Source organism: Zootoca vivipara, chromosome 2 (assembly GCF_965207765.1).
Source record: "Zootoca vivipara chromosome 2, rZooViv2.hap1.1, whole genome shotgun sequence".
Lineage (NCBI taxonomy): Eukaryota > Metazoa > Chordata > Lepidosauria > Squamata > Lacertidae > Zootoca > Zootoca vivipara.
Genome location: NC_142584.1, coordinates 104549438 through 104569455, shown reverse-complemented (window position 1 = coordinate 104569455; position 20018 = coordinate 104549438). Strand labels below are relative to the sequence as shown.

At 51.8% G+C, this 20018-nt stretch overlaps 1 protein-coding gene across 1 annotated transcript in view; it reads right to left on the bottom strand.

The window, feature by feature from the left end:
- Positions 1 to 609: 609 nt before the first annotated feature.
- Positions 610 to 20018, bottom strand: part of GABBR1 (gamma-aminobutyric acid type B receptor subunit 1) — a 68578-nt gene continuing 49169 nt past the window's right edge. The window contains exons 17-21 of the mRNA XM_088663325.1: positions 9119 to 9212; positions 7364 to 7491; positions 5902 to 6030; positions 5294 to 5437; positions 610 to 2698 (exon numbers count right to left, since the gene is read on the bottom strand). Of these exons, the coding sequence (XP_088519451.1) occupies positions 2453 to 2698; positions 5294 to 5437; positions 5902 to 6030; positions 7364 to 7491; positions 9119 to 9212 (741 nt within the window). The 3' untranslated portion in view covers positions 610 to 2452. The remainder of the gene's footprint in view (positions 2699 to 5293; positions 5438 to 5901; positions 6031 to 7363; positions 7492 to 9118; positions 9213 to 20018) is intronic.

Sequence of the window (20018 nt, the reverse complement as noted above, 5' to 3'; positions counted from 1 at the left end):
TAAGAGTCATGGTTTCCCCCCAGAGAATCCTGGGACTTGTAGTTTTCTGAGCGAGCCGGCCACTTGGAGCCTTCCTTCACAGCTCCTCTGTCTTCCCCTACAAGCATCTTCCATTACTGCTCACTCATCCCACCCCCCCACCTGAGTTTTTCATCAATCCTGCTACTGTAGGGCTTAAGTGACAAAGCATATATTGTGCATGGATTAGAAGCCTGTGTGTGCAGCTTCCGTTTAAGCTGCAGACAGGCACACCGTTTTCAGAGCCAATTTGGAAGCAGCCTCGCCGCCTTTGAATCCAAGCGCACCTTCCTTCTCCCGGAGCTGGGCTCTGAAAGAAAACGAGTTCTGCAAGTTTGCAGCAGCAGCCGGTTGTGGCTGGTGCAGATTGGCTGGCCCCTCCGATGTCACCGAGAAACCTCCTCCGCCCAGTCACCAGAGCAGCTTTGTACTTTCCATTCAAGAAATTAAAGTGCACTAAGTTAGTGAATTGATAATTCATCTACCTCTTATGGACACCACCACCACTACCTAAAGCAGGTGCAAGAATAGAAAAATGGAGCACAGGTTGGGGAAATTGCTTCATTCACAGATGACACGAGAGCCCAAATCTCATATTGTATTATTTTACTGAAGAACATCTGCACGCTGGATGGGGACGTCTGGCAGGCACCTGGGCTCCCCTTCTCTCTCCCCCACTCCCCTTGGCAGCAGCCACTGCTCCCACCCACAACTGCTGGGACAATAAAGTGCTCAAATTGGAAAAGTGTGGGGAGGAACAGGTGCTGACGCATGCATGCATGCATGCTTGCACACGCACACGCACACACAAGCTACTGAGGCAGCCCCAGGGCTGGTCGTAAGGGAGCTGCCGACCCACGTTCCCCTAATATTCACCAGCATCCTGCCCTGCTCTTAACCTCACTGTGGCTTCAGATCCTACATTCCTGGTGGGGTGAGAGATGAAGGCATTCGTGGCGAGTCTGGCAGAGAGTGCGCGGTGCAGGCAGCAATCTCGTAGGCAGAGCTCGGAGTTGGCAAGCGCACTGGAGATGCCTCTGCCCACCCCAGGCCCCAAAGAGCAACGCTTCTTCGTTACAAGAGAACTGGCAAGGTGTTCGTGTCTTCAGTGGCTGACAGCTGCCTCTGAAAAGGAAGCCACCTGGTTGGGTTTCAGCCTTCTTGCACAGTCTCTGGATGTACCCCTGGATGTCTAAATAGGAGCTTCTCCCTGTTTAACAAGTGCATCCTGCAAGTGAGAATGCGCAGGAATGTTGCAACTTCCACCACCACCTGCAAGCTAACTGCACTTGATCCCCACTTCCTTAATTTATGCCTTCAGTCTTAACACACGGCGTGGATGGGACTAGATTGCAGTCACGCACAATCCCGCACTCGTATGCACACAAGCATCAAGGGAGGTCAAAGTGAGGTTCGATAGCCTTGTGCAATGTGGCTCAGAAGCGCAACCATAGGAGGAATGTGTGTGTGTGTGTGTGTGTGTGTGTGTGTGTGTGTGTGTGTGTGTGTGTTTCTAGTTCCCAATACAAACAGCCACAATCAGACTGGGCCGGGGTCCTAGTTTGACCATTTCGGTGCCAAATGACATACGAAACCAATCCGTTGCTGCACAGTCTAACTGCATGGAATCGTTCGGGGTTTGCACAGGACAAAAACGCTTTGGCCGAGCTGTGCATCCTAGTGCAACAGGCTGGCTTGGCCCACAAGTAAACGGATTATCCCTTTCAATACTGTTCATACAGGCGGACTGTCTCAGAGCTACAGTGCCTACCTTTTCCAGACACCCAGCTGCACCTGGAAGCGATATGCTTGTGGGAAGCAAGGAGGGAAAAGCTTCCACTGTTAACTGCAAGCACAACTGTCAATTGCTATGCTGCGGTTGAACTGTACTTCGACTGGGGCTTCTGTAGGCTGCAGGAGTAGCCAAATAGCTGCATGGAGAGAAGTGCACAGGAACAGATACTGCAGGATGCAAGTGTTCAGAGTCTTGAGAGATTCACACACACACACACACACACACACACACACACACACACACACACACAGCCACAGAACCCTTATTTCTGCCTGATGCGCATCCATCTTTCCAGAGAGGCACATTTGTCAAGTAAGCAAGTGTGCATGTGCATTTGGGGAGGGGAGGGGCAAACAGCGGTGTCCCCTGCGACCCGCTACTTCTAAAACAAGTCTCCATAGAGTTGGCACCTCGATTCCAGGTCCAAGGGGCACAGGCAGGTGGACGGACACAAAGGTATTTTACAAAAACCAGAGGTTATGATTTCTCTTCTTCCCTCCCCCCCCCTTAAAAAATGAACAAAAGAACTTTGAGCAAACTCCCCAGCCGGCTGTACAAGTCCCTACGCACTGGTTTTGTGAGCCTCTGTACCGACTGCCCACCCTCCCCTGCTTTGTGTAGCTTGCCCAGGAAAAAATGTCACTTGTAGAGCAGGTGAACGCGGCTGCCGTCGCAGTTGTTTCGCCCCAGCTTGTCGGCCTGCTCGGCCACCAGGCAGCGGACGAGAGGGAGGCTGGGCTGGTAGAGGTTGGGGCCGGTGGCTGCCGAGGCCGAGGCCGAGTTGTTGAAGTGGTTGTCGGCGGCACAATTGGAGGAGCGCCGCCGCGACCGGAGCTGCTGCCGCTCTTTCAGCTGTTGCTGGAGCTCAGAGACCCGCTCTTCCTTCTGTTGGGGGGTGGGGTGGTAAAAAAGAAAAAAGGTAAAAAGGACCCCTGGACAGTTCAGTCCAGTCAAAGGCGACTATGGGGTCGCGGCACTCATCTCGCTTTTCAGGCCAAGGGATTGTCCACAGACAGCTCTCCGGGTCATGTGGCCAGCAGGACTAAACCGCTTCTGGTGCAACGGGGCGCCGTGACAGAAGCCAGAGTGCACAGAAATGCTTTTTTACTTTCCTGCCACAGCAAAATCTATTAATCTACTCGTACTGGTGTGCTTTCGAACTGCTAGGTTGGCAGGAACTTGGGGAGAGCAATGGCATCTCACCCTGTTGCGGGGATTTGAACTGCTGACCTTCTGATTGACAAGCGCAAGAGGCTCAGTGGTTTAGACCACAGCACCACCCATGTCCCTTATTGTTGGGTGGGGGGGCAAGGAGGGGAAACGGGTGGCTGCAAGTGACTTAGAAGCATGAAAGAGGCGTATATCTCAATACCCCCAGGGCTGCCTCTCTTTCTTCAGGACTACGGGATCGTAATCTGAGGCCGTTCTTTGTGTGTCTCCTCTGTGTGAGGTCCAGAGGGTGGCAAGATGAGAATGGGGCCTTTTCTGCGCTGGCTCCCCATTTGTGGAATGCTCTCCCCAGGGAGGTCCGCCTGGTGCCTTCATTACATATCTTTAGGCACCAGGCGAAAATGTTCCTCTTCAACCAGGCCTTGGACGGACTAATATTCTACAGCCTTTTAAATGTGTTTGTGGGGAGGGAGGGGGCTTGTTTTGTTGGTTTTGTTTTAATAACAAAAACAACTGCCATCAGGCAGGCCCAGCCAGCAGGGGCAATGGTCAGGGATGATGGGAATTGTTTTTTTTAATATTGTAGCATCCGGAGGGCCGCAGGTTGTCCACTCCTGTACGATTCCCCTCTGCAAACACACCCAGGAAGTAATTAACAGCAGGCCCTAAGGTTGCCTGGCAACCAAATCAGGCGTCGAGTCGTACCATATTTATTGGTACATTTGGTTTTCTCAGATCGTACGCCAAGTACTTTGAATGCTTAAGGAAGAGTTATAGGAACAGTAAACATCGTAACACAGCCTTGTGTGCCCTGCGGGTGAGATCGTGCCAAGTCATACTCAAGAGTAGACCCACTGGTTATAACAGGTCTACTCTGAGCAGGACTAACATTAGGTGTCATCACCCCTTGTAGTACATCTGATGGCTTCACGGCTGGTGTGCGCCTTTATGTTTTATTGTATTTAATCTGATTTTAACTGTCGGTGTACTATATCCTGGGACTTTTCACTGCAGAGCGGGTTTATCAGTAAAAGCCAATGAAAAAAATTCATTGGTTTGAGGTTTTCTTTCTGTTTTGTTTTAAAACATCTCCCCCCCCGCCCCATCTCAGCCAGGAATCTCAGCCAAAGCATCCATGACAGATGGCCCTCCAAGCTCCGGTTAAAAACCTCCAAGGAAGGAGAGTCCACCATCTCCAGAGGCAGATTGTCCCATTTGCAGCTTTTTAGCTTAGAAAAATGATGTGTAGCGGGTGACATGACCGAAATGTATGAAATTATGCATGCCATGGAGAAAGTGAATTGGGAAAAGCTTTTCTCCCCCTCTCATAGCATTAGAACTTGAGGATATTCAACATAGCTGAATGTTGGAAGATTCCAGGCAGATAAAAGAAAGGGCTCGGTCATGCAGCACATAGTCAAACTATGGAACTCACGGCCACAAGAGAGGCCAGTGACCACCGCTGACAGTACTCCTCACCTGGAGTACTGTGTCCAGTTCTGGGCACCACAGTTCAAGAAGGATACTGACAAGCTGGAACGTGTCCAGAAGAGGGCAACCAAAATGGTCAAAGGCCTGGAAACGATGCCTTATGAGGAACGGCTTAGGGAGCTGGGTATGTTTAGCCTGGAGAAGAGAAGGTTAAGGGGTGATGATGATAGCCATGTTCAAATATATAAAAGGATGTCATATAGAGGAGGGAGAAAGGTTGTTTTCTGCTGCTCCAGAGAAGGGACACGGAGCAATGGATTCAAACTACAAGAAAGAATATTCCACCTAAACATTAGGAAGAACTTCCTGACAGTAAGAGCTGTTTGACAGTGGAATTTGCTGCCAAGGAGTGTGGTGGAGTCTCCTTCTTTGGAGGTCTTTAAGCAGAGGCTTGACAGCCATATGTCAAGAATGCTTTGAAGGTGTTTCCTGCTCGGCAGGGGGTTGAACTGAATGGCCCTTGTGGTCTCTTCCAACTCTACGATTCTATGATTCTATGACTTGGATAGCTTTAAAAGAGGATTGGGCAAATGCATGGAGGAGAGGATTACTGATGGCTACTAGCCATGATGCCTATTGTTCTACCTCCACTGTCAGAGCCGCTTCTGAATATCAGTTGCTGGAATCCCCGGGAGGAGAGAGGGCTATTGTTCCCAGATCCTGCTTCCAGGCTGGTTGGCCACTGTGAGAACAGGATGGCTGGACTCGATGGGCCAGATCCAGCAGGGTCCTTCTTACTAGCCCCCAATGGCAGGTAGCACGGGGCAAGGGGGAAGACACACACCCAGCTTCACCGGAACAGGTCACAACCTGCCTCACCTCTGCAATGATCTTCTCCAGTTCGCGGTTCTCCTTCTCCAGCATCCGCGATTTCTCCTCCTCGTTGTTGTTGGTGGACGAGCCCGTCTTCATGGTGTCCTGCTGCTCCGACTGCCACTCTCCCCGAGTGATGAGGCGCCGCATCTGAATGAACAGGCCACACACAAACACACAGGGCTCAGCCACACGACTGCACCTCAGTGTCAAGAGAGGAGAAGTGTCGCTGGCAGCAGGAAGGGGAAGAAACTCTGTTGCTGGGCCAAAAGTGCCAACCTCAGGTCTGCAGCCCTCGTTGGGCTGTGAAAGCAGAGGAATTTTTCGGGGGGAGATTAGAGAGATTCCTAAAAATGTGGAAGTGGGGGGGGGGCGGCGGCATTTGGGGGGAAAATGCTTCTCTATCTGGGCCTTGGGACTCCCTCCAAGCCTCATCCCTCAGTGGGCTGTTGTTTTGGTTTTGTAAAACTCCCAAGCAACACTAGGCAAGTCCTTTAAAAGAGGATTTTGGTAAGTGAAACCTGAGATTCTTGGGCATGCGCTAAGTTATGCTGCAAACCACGCTAGGAGCCAGTTGCTACCAATGCTCAGCTCGATCCCGGTCTGGTTATTACCTTGGGCACAAAGAGCACAACCAGGGTGATGTAAGAGGAGAAGACAATAGCAAGGGAGGCGAAAGCGAAGGCCGCATCCTGTTGACTGCTCAGGATCATGGTGACCGGGGCAGTGATGAGACACAGCACCTGCAGGAGGGAAGGTTTAGAGAAAGGGTCAGGGGGCCTTTGCAAGTCCGGAAAACACACACTGCAGCAGTCATTAGAAACGAGGGCATGCAGGAATGTTTTATTCTGTATCGCAAAATTGACAACTGTGCTATACAGACAAGCTCAGGGCGGATAATGGCACTGAATTCACGCAACATGACAACAAGGCTGCACAAAGGCAGGTGGCTGACACTGCGGCCATGTAGGCGTCATGGCTAGACTGAACCCAGATGTTCCAAGACAGATGGACATCCCAGTTACAGAATCAACATCTTTCCCTCCAACGTGGAAGCTGGGCCTGGGGAACCACAAAACTCACCTCTAACGCCCAAAGGAAAGTTGCAGGTAGGTTGGTCTGACGTAGTCGAAACAAAAAATAAAAATCCTTCCAGTAGCACCTTAGAGACCAACTAAGTTTGTCATAGGTATGAGCTTTTCGTGTGCATGTTCTGAAGAAGTGTGCATGCACACGAAAGCTCATACCTAAGACAAACTTAGTTGGTCTCTAAGGTGCTACTGGAAGGAATTTTTTTTTTTGCCCAAAGGAAAGACAGCTTGGCACCAGGGTACATAGGGATGCAGTATTCTGCCTTATACAGAGTCAGACCATTGGTCCATCAAGATCAGTCATATCTACATCAGTGGTTTCCAAACATTCCCCCTCTCATCCCACGGGCCACTTGAAAATTGCTGGGAGCCTTGGAGGATCACTTGATGATTTTGCTGCTTGACTTTTCATTGCATTGAATGTGCTGTGCTGGATGCTGCTTGACTTTTCATTGCATTTTCATTGCTTCTTTTATATTTTATATAGCCTGCTTTGCTTTACTACAATCCAAATTCCATGGAATTCAAATTGCAACACAGCAAAATGCAATATCTAAGAAACAGGAGCAGCGAAACAAATACAATTAAAGATCGTGGCAAATATTTAATGCGATGCATATGCCCATGCCTGACTTGAACCACAAATTCAGACATGCCACGTGGATCAGTTTGGGACCCCTGGTCTATAATGACTGGTCAGAGATCTCCAGGGCAGACTGTAAACCAGCATGGCTCAAATCATGCATTCACATGCAGGAACACAGAGCAAAACTTTGCTCTCTCTCCCCAGAGGTTGTGGGGTCAGGAGGATTTGTTTCTCTCTCTCTCTCTCTCTCTCTCTCTCTCTCTCTCTCTCTCTCTCTCTCTCTCTCTCTCTCTCTCTCTCCTGTAGTCCAGGTTTGATTTCCCTCTCTCAGAAAGCCCACTCAACAAGAGCATGAGATTTTCAAGGTAGCCCAGTGGTCTAGACACGTTAGGGACTCACGGCCACATTGTAGATCGCCATGCCCACAGCGCGGTGGTCGTTGATCTTCTCCGTGGAGACTCCCTTTGTCTCATAGGCAAGGAAGATGCCCAGAAGCAACAGCAGCCCTTTGAAGCCATAGAAGATACCTGCGGACAAGGGAGAGAGAGAGAAGGAGGGGTCAGCAGGGGCCCTGAAAGTGGAGGAGAAGGGTGAAGAGGCCAGGGAAAAGGCCGTTGCAGTGGGCAGTGGAGACTCTGCACATGGTTTATTGCTGACTGGTAGTCATACCCTTCATTTCTATGTATTTCCATTACTTATACCCCACTTTTCCTCCGAGAAGCTGAAGGTGATGTGTAGATGGTTCTGCTCCTCCTCCGTTGTTATCCTCACAACGGCCTTGCAAGGAGGGTTAGGCTGAGAATGAGCGACTGGCCCAAGGTCACCCAGTGAGTTTCATGGCCAAGTGGGGATTTGAACCATGCAAGAGGAACATTGCAGAGCACAAGCCATGAAACAGGAATTGTGTTGCAGGACACCGGGCTGGGAGAAAGAAGGAAGGATGCATCGCAGTATGTGTAGGACGGTGAACTTAGTTGTTTTGGGTCCTCTCCAGACATCCTTTTTAATTGCGCATAATCTGTTCTTCTGGATATTCTAAGTGTATCCTCAAAATAGACATGGTGCCTTTGCTGGAACAATAGGCTAGGCGCAGGCATAGGCAACCTTTGGCTCCCAGATGTTTTGGAACTACAACTCCCATGATCCCTGACCACTGGCCCTAGTTTTGTCCATGAAGCTTGGCCACTTTCAGCTTCCTATTTTCTGAAGCCAGAAGTGCTGCTTTCTCCCTAGCATATATGGTGTTTAATAGCAAGCAGTTGTGTTTAAATCTGGTATTACAGCACCAATTCTGAAACATGTTTTCAGAAAGGAGGAATGGGTCGTCCATGGACATTAACAGAACTAACTTTAAAAGAACCTTGTTCAAACTTACCACCAATTTGCCTAGTCTGGAGACAGTTCACTGATAGCTCAGTCGGTTGAGCATGAGACTCTTAATCTCAGGGTTGTGGGTTTGAGCCCTACGTCGGGCAAAAGATTGCAGGGGGTGGGGGCTCATGGTGCTGTCAGGGTGCTTATACCCAATGTGCTTTTCGACACCCTGACTGCCAAAGGTTTGTGGGAAGTCATAGAATCGTAGAGTTGGAAGAGACCACAAGGGCCATCCAGTCCAACCCCCTGCCGAGCAGGAAACACCATCAAAGCATTCTTGACATATGCCTGTCAAGCCTCTGCTTAAAGACCTCCAAAGAAGGAGACTCCACCACACTCCTTGGTAGCAAATTCCACTGCCGAACAGCTCTTACTGTCAGTCATACTGCTCCATTTCCAACCAGTGCATTGTCCTGCAGCTTCCTGGTGAAATTCTGCAGCTTTTCATACCGCGGTTGTGCTAGAGTGAGGTGGGCGTGTCCCATTTTTGGTGCGCTGTCATGTAAAAGTGTCCTTCCGGATGGGAATAATGCAATAGCATTGCAGAAGCAGCAGAGATGCATTACTAATGTACTATTATTGCACCGATGACATGTTGCAGAACACACACACACACACACACAAACATCCCAGTTTGCAGGGCCTCTAGTAGTCCTGGGATGGGGAAACAGGTATTCCAGTATTCTAGATGACAGGAAGGAGGGCACAGACATAGGGAAGAAGGGATGGGCAGAAGCTGGACAAAACCAGCCCCCCAGCAGCATGGCTGAAGAGGCTCACCCAGCCAAGTGTTCATCCTCTCCGAACTGCAGTGCTCCAGCTTAGGGAGGATCAGCACGTCAATGTCACTCTTGGGCTCCTCTTTGGTGAATTCCTGCAGGGGACACAGGAAGGAAGGGTTTAATAACTGAGGAAGATACAGAACACAAGTTAACGATGATGAGTCACAGTGCCAACCATTTATTTAGTTGTTGCCTTGGGTGGGCCAAAGTGCGTGTGATGCCGGCAGAGTCAGGCCTGCCCCAAATCACATGCCCAGGAGCAGGAGATGCAGTAAGTGGGTTTGAACTAGGCCCTCCTCATGCCTGCTGCCTGTTCGCTGGGTTTGTCTTTCAAGCGACGGGCAGGGTTCCACCCTTCCACGTTCTGCTTCTGAGGCAGAAACGGTGGCAAGCTTTCAACACCTCTTAGAAGACCCATCTATTAAAGTGGACTTTCTCCTTGTAGGGTTTATCCCAACACTCTGTTTTATTACTTGTTGAAATTTACACTGGTGGGTTCTCTGCTTTTATATGTTTGCTTATGATGTTGTGTGTACATCTTTATTTCCTCTTTTAATGATCTGGGGCAGATCTACAATGTAACTAATGGAGCTTAAACATCAGGGCCCCCTAATCCTGGAAGGGGCTCCCAGAAGTGTCTTCAGCCCACATTGCTTTTAAAAATTGGGTGTAGTAGACCCCGTTTGAGTCGCACGACTCAAATCGATTAATTTTTGCTGTTGTCTATATTTCAACATCCCCAAAGTTTGAGACTCAGTAGCACAGATGTTGTAAAAGTTTTTGTAAACAACCCCAAGGAAGAGGATAACAGTGGTTACCTAGACCTCGGTGGTGGTTTCAAAGGGGCCCCCACAACAGTTCGAGCTTCAAGGCCTCCAAAATGTAGGTCCACCCCTAAATCTCACTGCGGTGTTTTATGTTTAAAAACCCTTATGGAATTTGCATATTAGGCAGCAGGTAAATGGGGATGATGAATGAATGAAAAATTACTCTGTGAGCAGACTATGTGGATAAATGTGGCAGGAGGGTTTAGTGCCATTCACTCATGGACACATCGCTTTAGTGCTGTAAATTGTAGACCCCGATTTACAAATGATGGGGGGCAGAGCCACACTCAAGGGCAACTGGCTGCTTTGAGTCTGGCCGGTCATTGCAGAAGAGCCGTAGCTCAGGGGTTGAGCACCTGCTTCGCATGCAGAAGGTCCCAGGATCAATCGCCAGCATCTTCAGGTAGGGTTGGGAATGTCCCCTGGTTGAAATCCAGCCCACCAGCAGTGACTGATGCCCATTGAGGCTGGTAGGGCAGAAGACAGGGAGACCAACAGTAGGTGGTACCAAAGCCCATCCCCTGACTGGATGCAAGATGGCAGGCTGGTGGGACCCCACTGAATGCAGACTGAGGTTGAAGAGGGACAGGGGGCCAGTTCCCCCAAAGGACCAGCCTCTACTGCAGCCATCTGAGCTAGACGGACCTATAGGCTGACTCGCTAAAAGGCAGGTTCCTATCTCTTGCCTCATGGGAGTTGCAACACAGGAGATATTATTAATGTTCAGGCATCTCTATCTGACCACATGCCAACGTGATGCAAGAGAGACTCCTTGAACAAAAGAATCTGGCCAATAATCAATCACTTATCTGTCAAAGGGCAGAGGTTTTCAAACTTCCTGATTCCAGAAGGGTTAGAATGCAAAGAGGCTTTCCATAAACCCTGAGATGTCACATTCCAAGCCCCCACAGCCACTTCCTCATCTTGGCCGTTGGTTGCCCTCAAATCTCAACTTCTGAATCCCGTGGGCCTTGCTTGACTCATGGTCCTCAGCAGAGGGCTGATAGGCTGAGGTAAGTTGTGTAGCTGTTGCTTGAGGATTTTAGGGGGCATGTCTTATAGAACAAATGAGAAGAACAGCCGTGGAGGCTCCCCCCCCTCAGGAAGGGTCATGGCTCAGTGGCAGAGCACCCACTTCTCATGAAGAAGGTTCCCCAGTTCAATCCCCAGCATCTCCAAGCTGGGAAGCCCTGCAGAACTGCTGCCTGTCTATGTAGATAATGCTGGACTAATGGCGAGTCAGCACATTGGTCCATCTAGCTCAATGCTGTCTGCACGGACTGGCAGCGGCTCTCCAGGATTTCAGACATTCTCAGTCCTACGACTATCTAGAGCAGGCATCCCCCAAACTGCGGCCCTCCAGATGTTTTGGCCTACAACTCCCATGATCCCTAGCTAACAGAACCAGTGGTCAGGGAAGATGGGAATTGTAGCCCAAAACATCTGGAGGGCCGAAGTTTGGGGATGCCTGATCTAGAGGGCTGAGAAACGTTGTGTAGCTGTTGCTTGAGTTTGAGGAGATGACGTGTCTTCTAGTACAAATGAGAAGAACAGCAGCAGACACACAATTTTACTCAGCCCGGGGACCACAATTCAAGCCGGGCATGGACAACCTTTGGCATCTCAGGTGCCAAAGAGCTGGGCAAAGTTAGGTGTGCCTTCAGAATTTGCCTGAAGATGTATAGTGAATGGCACGACTTAGGGGCTGCCATAGGGAATGTCCTGTCCTGGGAAGTGCAGCTGGTAAGTGGTAAGACCTTTGCTGGTCTTACCACAGGTACCTGTAAGCACATATCTTCATACCTGTAAACATGAAACCCTGTAAAACTTCTAAACCTTCTGGAATCAGGAAGTTCGCAAGCCTCGGCCTTTGACAGATTAATTATTAGTGACTTTCTTTTGTTCCAAGTTGTCCCTCTTGCATCACGTTGGCCATAACCGCTGCTAATAACTGCTTGTAACACTTGGTCAGATAGAGATGCCTGAACTTTAAGAACACTACCAGTGTTGCAACTACCATGCGGTGGAAGATAGGAACCTGCCTTATAAGTGAATCAGACCATTGGTCCACCTAGCTCTCGGCTGGGTGGGCTGCAGTGCAGGCTGGTCCATGAAGGGAAATGGCACACCTCCGTCTGCTCTCAACTGGCCCCACTAGCCTGCCGTCTCATTACCAGTCATCAGGTGGGTTCTGCCCCTCGGCTCTGGCGCCACCTATTGTCAGTCTCCCTGCCTTCTGCCCTATCAGTCCAAAAGGACAACAGACACCGCTGGTGGCTGGAAGTGGCTCTCCAGGATTTCAAACAGGGGACACCCTCCATCTTATCTGGAGATGGCGGGGATTGAACCTGGGACCTTCTGCGTGTAAAGCAGATGCTCTACCTGCTGAGCCATGGCCCTTCCCCAGATCTGTGATTGGACCGCCTGACTTCCTCACTCCTAACTGGGTGGGATGCTTCTGCAGTGGTTGTGGAGAATGGACCATTCTGCTGTGCTGCTCCCCTGAGCTAAGTCATCTTGTAAAACAGTCGTTAGGCCCACAATTTTGGGGGGTGGGGTGGGGGTTATGTCTGCCCTTTCTCCACTGCTGCTCCAAATGCTGCTTCCAGGGGTGGGGGGCATTTTAGATCAGGGAAACACCCCTTCTCCCAGCATCGGTGCTCCGATTGCAATTGCAGTGCACCTCCCCAGCTGTATTAAAGTGTGTATTGGGGACCATAGGGAGAACATATCATGGACCTCCTGTGTCCATTTCAGTTCTAAGATGCCAGCCTGGGTTTTGATCAATTTGATATACAGTCATACCACTGGAAGGACAGATCGTGAAGCTGAGGCTCCAATACTTTGGCCACCTCATGAGAAGAGAAGACTCCCTGGAAAAAGACTCCCTCTCTGGAAAAGACTCTGATGTTGGGAAAGATGGAGGGCACAAGGAGAAGGGGACGACAGAGGATGAGATGGTTGGACAGTGTTCTCGAAGCTACGAACATGAGTTTGACCAAACTGCGGGAGGCAGTGGAAGACAGGAGTGCCTGAAGTGCTATGGTCCATGGGGTCACGAAGAGTTGGACACGACTAAACGACTAAACAACAACATACCTCGGAAGTCAAACACCTTGTGAGCCGAATGTTTTGGCTCCCAAACGCCGCAAACCCGGAAGTGAGTGTTCCGGTTTGTGAACGTTCTTCGGAACCCGAAAGTCCAAAGCGGCTTCCGATTGGCTGCAGGAGCTTCCTGCAGCCAATCAGAAGCCACGCCTTGGTTTCTGCATGTTTTGGAAGTCGAACGGACTTCCTGAATGGATTCTGTTTGACTTCCGAGGTATGACTGTAATACATTTGTACACCCTGCACCTGTAGATCTCAGGGCGGTTCACAACACAAAATATAATATAAAAACACAAATATAAGGAAGGTCCCCTAACTGCCACCTTGCAGGATAAGGTAAGGCTGGAAGAGGTTCCCCTTTAAGGCTTTCAGAAGGTATTAACTGACTGAAAGTATCCCAGGTTTGCAGAATGTCTGCCTATAAAGAAAGGTGGTGATGGCGGGTGAAGGACCCGAGAGTCACTTTAACCGGTTCTAGAATTTTCACATGCACAGGAGTTCCACATGGGAATTCCACAAGGAGGTTGTCGCATGTCAGAAACCAATGGTTACAAGAATATCAGCAAGCAGGGTGTGTTTGTGTGCCAGCAACAAAGTACGCAGAACATGAAGCAACTGCTGTAAATTCTTAAAAAGCAGATCGAACTGATCCTTTGACAAACATCTTAAAATTGCTGTCCGCAGGTGACATCAGGAAACAGTGGGGTCACTTAGAGGAGAAGATGGTGAAATGCGAACAGGGGACAGAGAAAGGGCAGAACTCCTCAATGCCTTCTTTGCCTCAGTCTTCTCCAAAAAAGAAAACAATGCCCAACCTGAAGAATATGGAGCAGATGATTCGGCAGGGGAAACACAGCCCAGAACAAGTAAGGAGGTAGTACAAAAATACTTGGCTAGTTTAGATGTATTCAAGTCTCCAGGGCCAGATGAACTACACCCAAGAGTATTAAAAGAACTGGCAGAGGTGATTTCAGAACCACCATCTTTGAGAATTCCTGGAGAACAGGTGAAGTCCCAGCAGACTGGAGGAGGGCAAATGTTATCTCTATATTCAAAAAGGGGGAAAGGGAGGACCCAAACAATTACCGCCCAGTCAGCCTGACATCAATACTAGGAAAGATTCTAGAGCAGATCATTAAGCAAACAGTCTGTGAGCACCTAGAAAGGAACGCTGTGATCACTAAGAGTCAGCATGGGTTTCTGAAAAATAGGTCATGTCAGTCTAATCTGATCTCATTTTTTGACAGAGTCACAAGCCTGGTAGATGAAGGGAACGTTGTGGATGCAGCATATATTGATTTCAGCAAGGCCTTTGACAAGGTGCCCCATTATATTCTTGTAAAGAAGCTGGTAAAATGTGGGCTAGACAATGCTGGATGTGAGGGACAGGGGATATCGCGAAGTCCCTCCCCTCCTGAGTTCAAGCCCATCCCCGAGCACAGGGGAAAGCAGAGAGAGTTCCGATTCCAATGGGGAAGCAGGAAGTCGTGTCCGAGGCTCAGGCAAGGTAGAGGAGCCAGGGTCCCAGGTGGGACAGGAAGGGGCGAATAAGGGGGGGAGACCCATCCCCCCAACTCCGGAATTACGCAGAAAGAGGAGGGGAAAGAGGATGGGTCTGCCAAAGCTTTTGTGTTGGAGAAAGACGCGCCAAAAGCCATTCGGAGGTTCTGGAACCGACTGACCACATCACTCCGTGTAAATAGCAATGACTTCAGCACTGTAAATACGCAGCACCAATAAAAGAATAAAATGCAGAGCTGCGTAGCGTTGTTACTCTGAAGTAGCCCACTCCGGCCACTGTGACAGCAACCTCCAAATCCTTTTTTGGGCTACTTTGGAGTTGCCGGGATGAGCGTGTCAGAGGCGGAGAGATGGCGGCAGATCGCGGAGCAAGCCCAGCAAGAACTGCAGCAGCTGTCGCTGCAGGCGCAGGGGGAATTGAAGGCAGCTAAAGAAGAGACTAAGAAGGTCCAGGACGACCGGCTACAACTTGCGGAACAGGTGAGAGCGCTACAGGAAAGAGAGCAGGAATTAAGGGCGGTGGCGGTAGACCTCCAAAACAAGCTGGATGCAGAGAAAAACAAGGCGGGAGGGGCACCCCAAGTCCAAGTGCTGCCAGGAAGGAGAGCCGAGACCCTAGTAAGCAAGTTCAACGGAGACCCGAGGGAATATCAGGGCTTTGAGACTGAGATTGTGTATGCTCTTGAGCTGCACCACGATGAGTTCCCTGATGATGAGCACAGGGTAGCGTTTATTGTGGAGCACCTTACCGGGGCAGCCAGGAAGTGGCTAAGACCGTTAATCGCAACAAAGAATCCTTGCATGAAGAATGTCAAACTATTTCTAGAAGGTTTGAAAACGATGTATTCGTCTGATAGTCATATGGACCAGACTAAGGAGGAACTTCATAATTTACGCCAAGGAAATATGACAGTTCGCGCGTATTGGGCGAAATTCACCATGCTGGTGCACAGATTGGGGTGGGAACTGGAGTCACCCCCAATGCAAGCGGCGTTCTACTTGGGGTTGCATGAGGAGGTGAAGGATGAGCTCTCGAGAGGTCCAAAGCCCAGTAATATGGATCAGCTGAGCAAAGCGGCTCTGGCGGTGGGGGTGAGACAGGAATCCCGGTGGAGTGACAAGCAAGCAACGCGCGCAAAGCGGGCTTGGTTCCCACGGTCGCAGGAGAAGCCACTCCCCCAACAACCCTTTCAAGCCACGCCTGGGGCCAGCCAGGACCAGGAACCCATGCAGATTGATAGCGCGCACGCGCGGGCTTTTCAAACCCCAGCGGCGCCAAGACGCAAGGAGGGAAGGGGTGGGAATTGCTTTCTCTGCAACTCCCCCCAGCATCTCGTCAGAGACTGCCCACATCGCAGGGAGTGGCAAGGAAAGGCGGGAACGGTTGTGCCCTCCCCCACTGACGCAGCACCACAGCAGGGAAACGGGAAAGCCTGGCTGCAGGAGACAAGGGGCAGCAGCCAGGCACAGTCAGCAGACAACAGCCCCTGCCCACCCACCCGCACAGAGAGGAGCAGAGCCAGCCCACCCCTCCCAGAGCAGGAGTGGTTCTAGAAGTGACGCTCACGCTCCCAAATGGCTATCCCCTGACGGTCCTCGCCCTAATTGACAGTGGGGCGTCAGCGAACTTCTTCTCGAGAAACTTTGCAGAAGAGCACCAGATCCAGCTTCTGCAGCTGGATTTTCCTCTGCACGTGGCGACCATTGACGGCAGAGAGCTGCTGGGAGGGGCCATCACTCATCAACCCCCCCCCATGAAAATGACGGTGGGAAGGCACTCAGAGACACTGGCATTCAACGTCACCACCATCTCAGACCCCCCCATCGTCTTGGGCATGAGCTGGCTGGCGCGCCACGACCCCTCCATCAGTTGGCACCAGAGATGCATCACGTTTGGGTCGGACTTTTGTCTGGAACATTGCATGCAGCACCAACCAGGGGAGGGGCCTCCGATAGCCACGGTGGCCACCATGCACGTCAAAGGGGGTGAGGCGATACCCAAGCCGTACTGGGACCTGCAGGAGGTCTTCAGCGAAGCGGAGTCCGACCACCTACCCCCACACAGGCCTTTTGACTGCCAGATCAACCTGGTGCCAGGGGCAACTGTACCCCCAGCCAAGCTGTACGCCATGTCAGACCAGGAACTGGAGGATCTGCGCGCTTTCATCGACAAGAACCTCAAGCGGGGGTTCATCAGAGAAAGCAAGGCGGCAGGGGGCAGCCCAGTCTTCTGGGTGGACAAGAAAGACACGCAACAGCGCCGTCTTGTGGTGGATTTTAGACGGCTGAATTCAGTGACAGAGCCAGTGGCTTTCCCCATGCCCAGAGTGGACGATCTGTTGACAGCGGCACGCAGGGGCAAGATTTTCACCAAGCTAGACCTAAGAGGGGCGTACAACTTGATCAGGATCCGGGAGGGCGATGAATGGAAAACCACGATGTTCACGCCTCTGGGCTCTTTTGAATATCTGGTGATGCCCTTCGGGTTGCAAGGGGGCTCAGCATGCTTCCAGGCCTTCATGCACCACGTCCTGGGGTCCCTCCTCTTCAGGAAATGCTTGGTCTTCCTGGATGACATCCTTATCTATTCCGACGACCCAGTGCAGCATGTGAAAGATGTCAGGGAGGTGTTGCAGCGCCTGAAGGAGAACCACCTGTATGTGAAGCTGGAAAAGTGCAAGTTTCACACCAAGGAGGTGGACTTCCTGGGCTACAAGCTGTCAGACAAGGGGCTGGCGATGGACAAGGACAAGGTGCAGGCCATCCTGGACTGGCACAGCCCCAGGACGCGCAAAGATGCCCAACGCCTACTAGGCTTCGCCAACTTCTACAGGAAGTTCATCAAGAACTTCTCTCGCGTTACGGCTCCCATCACTGACTGCCTGAGAGGCAAGCAGAAGTTCAGGTGGACACCAGAGGCGCAAGCAGCGTTCGAAAGCCTCAAGAGGGTGTTCGCCTCAGACCAGAACCTGTTCCACGTGGTTCAGGACGCGCCCCTACGCGTGGAGACAGATGCTTCTGATAAAGCTGTGGGCGCCATTTTGTTGCAACTGGACGCCAACAGAGAGTGGAGACCCTGTGCCTTCTTCTCCAGGAAGTTGACCCAGCCAGAGCGAAACTACACGGTGTTTGATCGGGAACTTCTTGCGATCCACGCCGCGTTCCAGCACTGGAGACACTTCCTGGTGGGCGCCAAGCACCCCATCCAGGTGTGCACAGACCACAAGAACCTGGAGTTCTGGAGAACTGCCAGGGTGCTCAACCAGCGGCAGATACGGTGGGCAGAGTTCTTCTCGAACTTCAACTTCTCCATACACTACATCCCGGGAGAGGAGAATGTCAGGGCGGATGCCCTCTCCCGCAAGCCAGAGTACATGGAGGAGGAGGCGCCACCGGCACCCAGACACATTTTCCCCCCGTCAGCATGGTCCTGCGGAGCAGCAGTGGTGAGCGAGGCGGAACTCACAGCACTGACGGCAGAGGATGAATTTGCCAACCGCATCTTCAGAGAACTGAGAGGGGGGGGAGCAGGCAAAAGACTTTGCAGAACGCAGGGGGCTGCTTTTCTACAAGGGTGCACTGTACCTGCCCACCACCCAGCTTAGACGTACGGTCCTCAAGCAGATGCACGACAACCCAACGGCGGGTCATTTTGGGAGGGACAAAACCGCTCACCTAGTCATGAGACACTTCTGGTGGCCAGGGGTGCGGGAAGATGTTAGAGACTATGTACGGGGCTGTGACACCTGCCAGCGGGCAAAGGTGGTCAGAGCAGCGCCACCGGGATTGCTGGAGCCCTTAGCCACGCCACACAGGCCGTGGGAAGTGGTGTCCATGGACTTCATCACAGATCTGCCTTCTTCCAGGGGCAAGACCGCAGTGTTGGTGGTGGTGGACCTCATGTCCAAAATGTGCCACTTTATACCGTGTGCCAGGGCGGTCTCTGCAGAGGAGACAGCCAAACTGTTTGTGGATCACGTATTCAGACTGCATGGATTACCTTTAAGGGTTATTTCGGATCGTGGCCGCCAATTTGTTTCCAGGTTCTGGCGGCGGCTCATGAACCTCCTGCAGGTGGAGGTCAGCTTGTCGACGGCTAGACACCCGCAGACCAATGGACAGGCGGAGAGGGTCAACGCCATTCTGCAGCAGTACCTGAGATGCTACGTCAGCCAGCGGCAAACGGACTGGGTGGATCGCCTGCCACTGGCAGAATTTGCCTACAACAATGCGGTGCACGTCTCCACAGGGGTGTCGCCCTTTAAGGCCAATTACGGGCGCGACCTCAGATCTTTCCCAGAGAGGGAGGGGGAGGAGGAAGAGGAGGGCCCACAGGCTGAGGATTGGGCAGAGGAACTGGAGACGGTGCACCAGCAGCTTAGAGAACACTTGGAGAGAGCCAAGGAAGCGTACAAGAAGGGGGCAGATCGCCACAGGCGACCGGGGGAGGTCATTAGGGTGGGGGACAAAGTTTGGTTGTCCTCGGAGGGCCTTCCCACCAGAGGGAGGTGCAAGAAGCTGGCACCCAGAAGGTTGGGCCCTTTCACGGTCACGCAGCAGGTCAACCCGGTGGCATACAGGCTGGCACTGCCAGAGGACATGAGGGTGCACCCAGTGTTTCATAGATCGCTGCTGTCGCCGTACAGGGAAAGCAGCAGGCTCCGAGGCAGCGAACAAACCCCTGAGGGAGGGGGGGAGAGAGAAGGCAGGGAGCAACTCAATGAGGCCACGGCCATCCTGGACTCAAGGAGGGGGGTGGGGGGCCTGGAGTACCTCATGGCATGGGAGGATGCTCCACCGTCCCAGAATGAATGGGTCCCAGCCACTCAGATACAGGAGGAATTCCTGGTAGAAGAATTTCACGCCCTCTTTCCCCATAGACCCAAGCCCTGGCACATGGAAAGGGAGGGGGAGGGGGAGGGGGAGGAAGCACGGGAGAGCAGTTCACCATGGCGCTGGGAAGCGGAGTTTGAGGAACCAGACGATGAGGTATGGGTGTCACCGAGATCCACCCAGTCAGAGGAAGGAGCAGATTGGCAGAACATTTTTACCCCTACCAGCTCTGACGCCACGGACTTTTTGGGATTCCCGTCCTCCCAGGCGGAAGGGGGGGGCTCGCAGGACTGGGGGGAGGTGTTCACACCAACGGGCTCGGAAAGCACTGAGTTCTTAGGCTTCCAGTCGTCACCGACACCTGGGGGGGACCTGGGGAGGGGTGAAGGAGAGCTTGGGAGGGGGGTGGATGTGAGGGACAGGGGATATCGCGAAGTCCCTCCCCTCCTGAGTTCAAGCCCATCCCCGAGCACAGGGGAAAGCAGAGAGAGTTCCGATTCCAATGGGGAAGCAGGAAGTCGTGTCCGAGGCTCAGGCAAGGTAGAGGAGCCAGGGTCCCAGGTGGGACAGGAAGGGGCGAATAAGGGGGGGAGACCCATCCCCCCAACT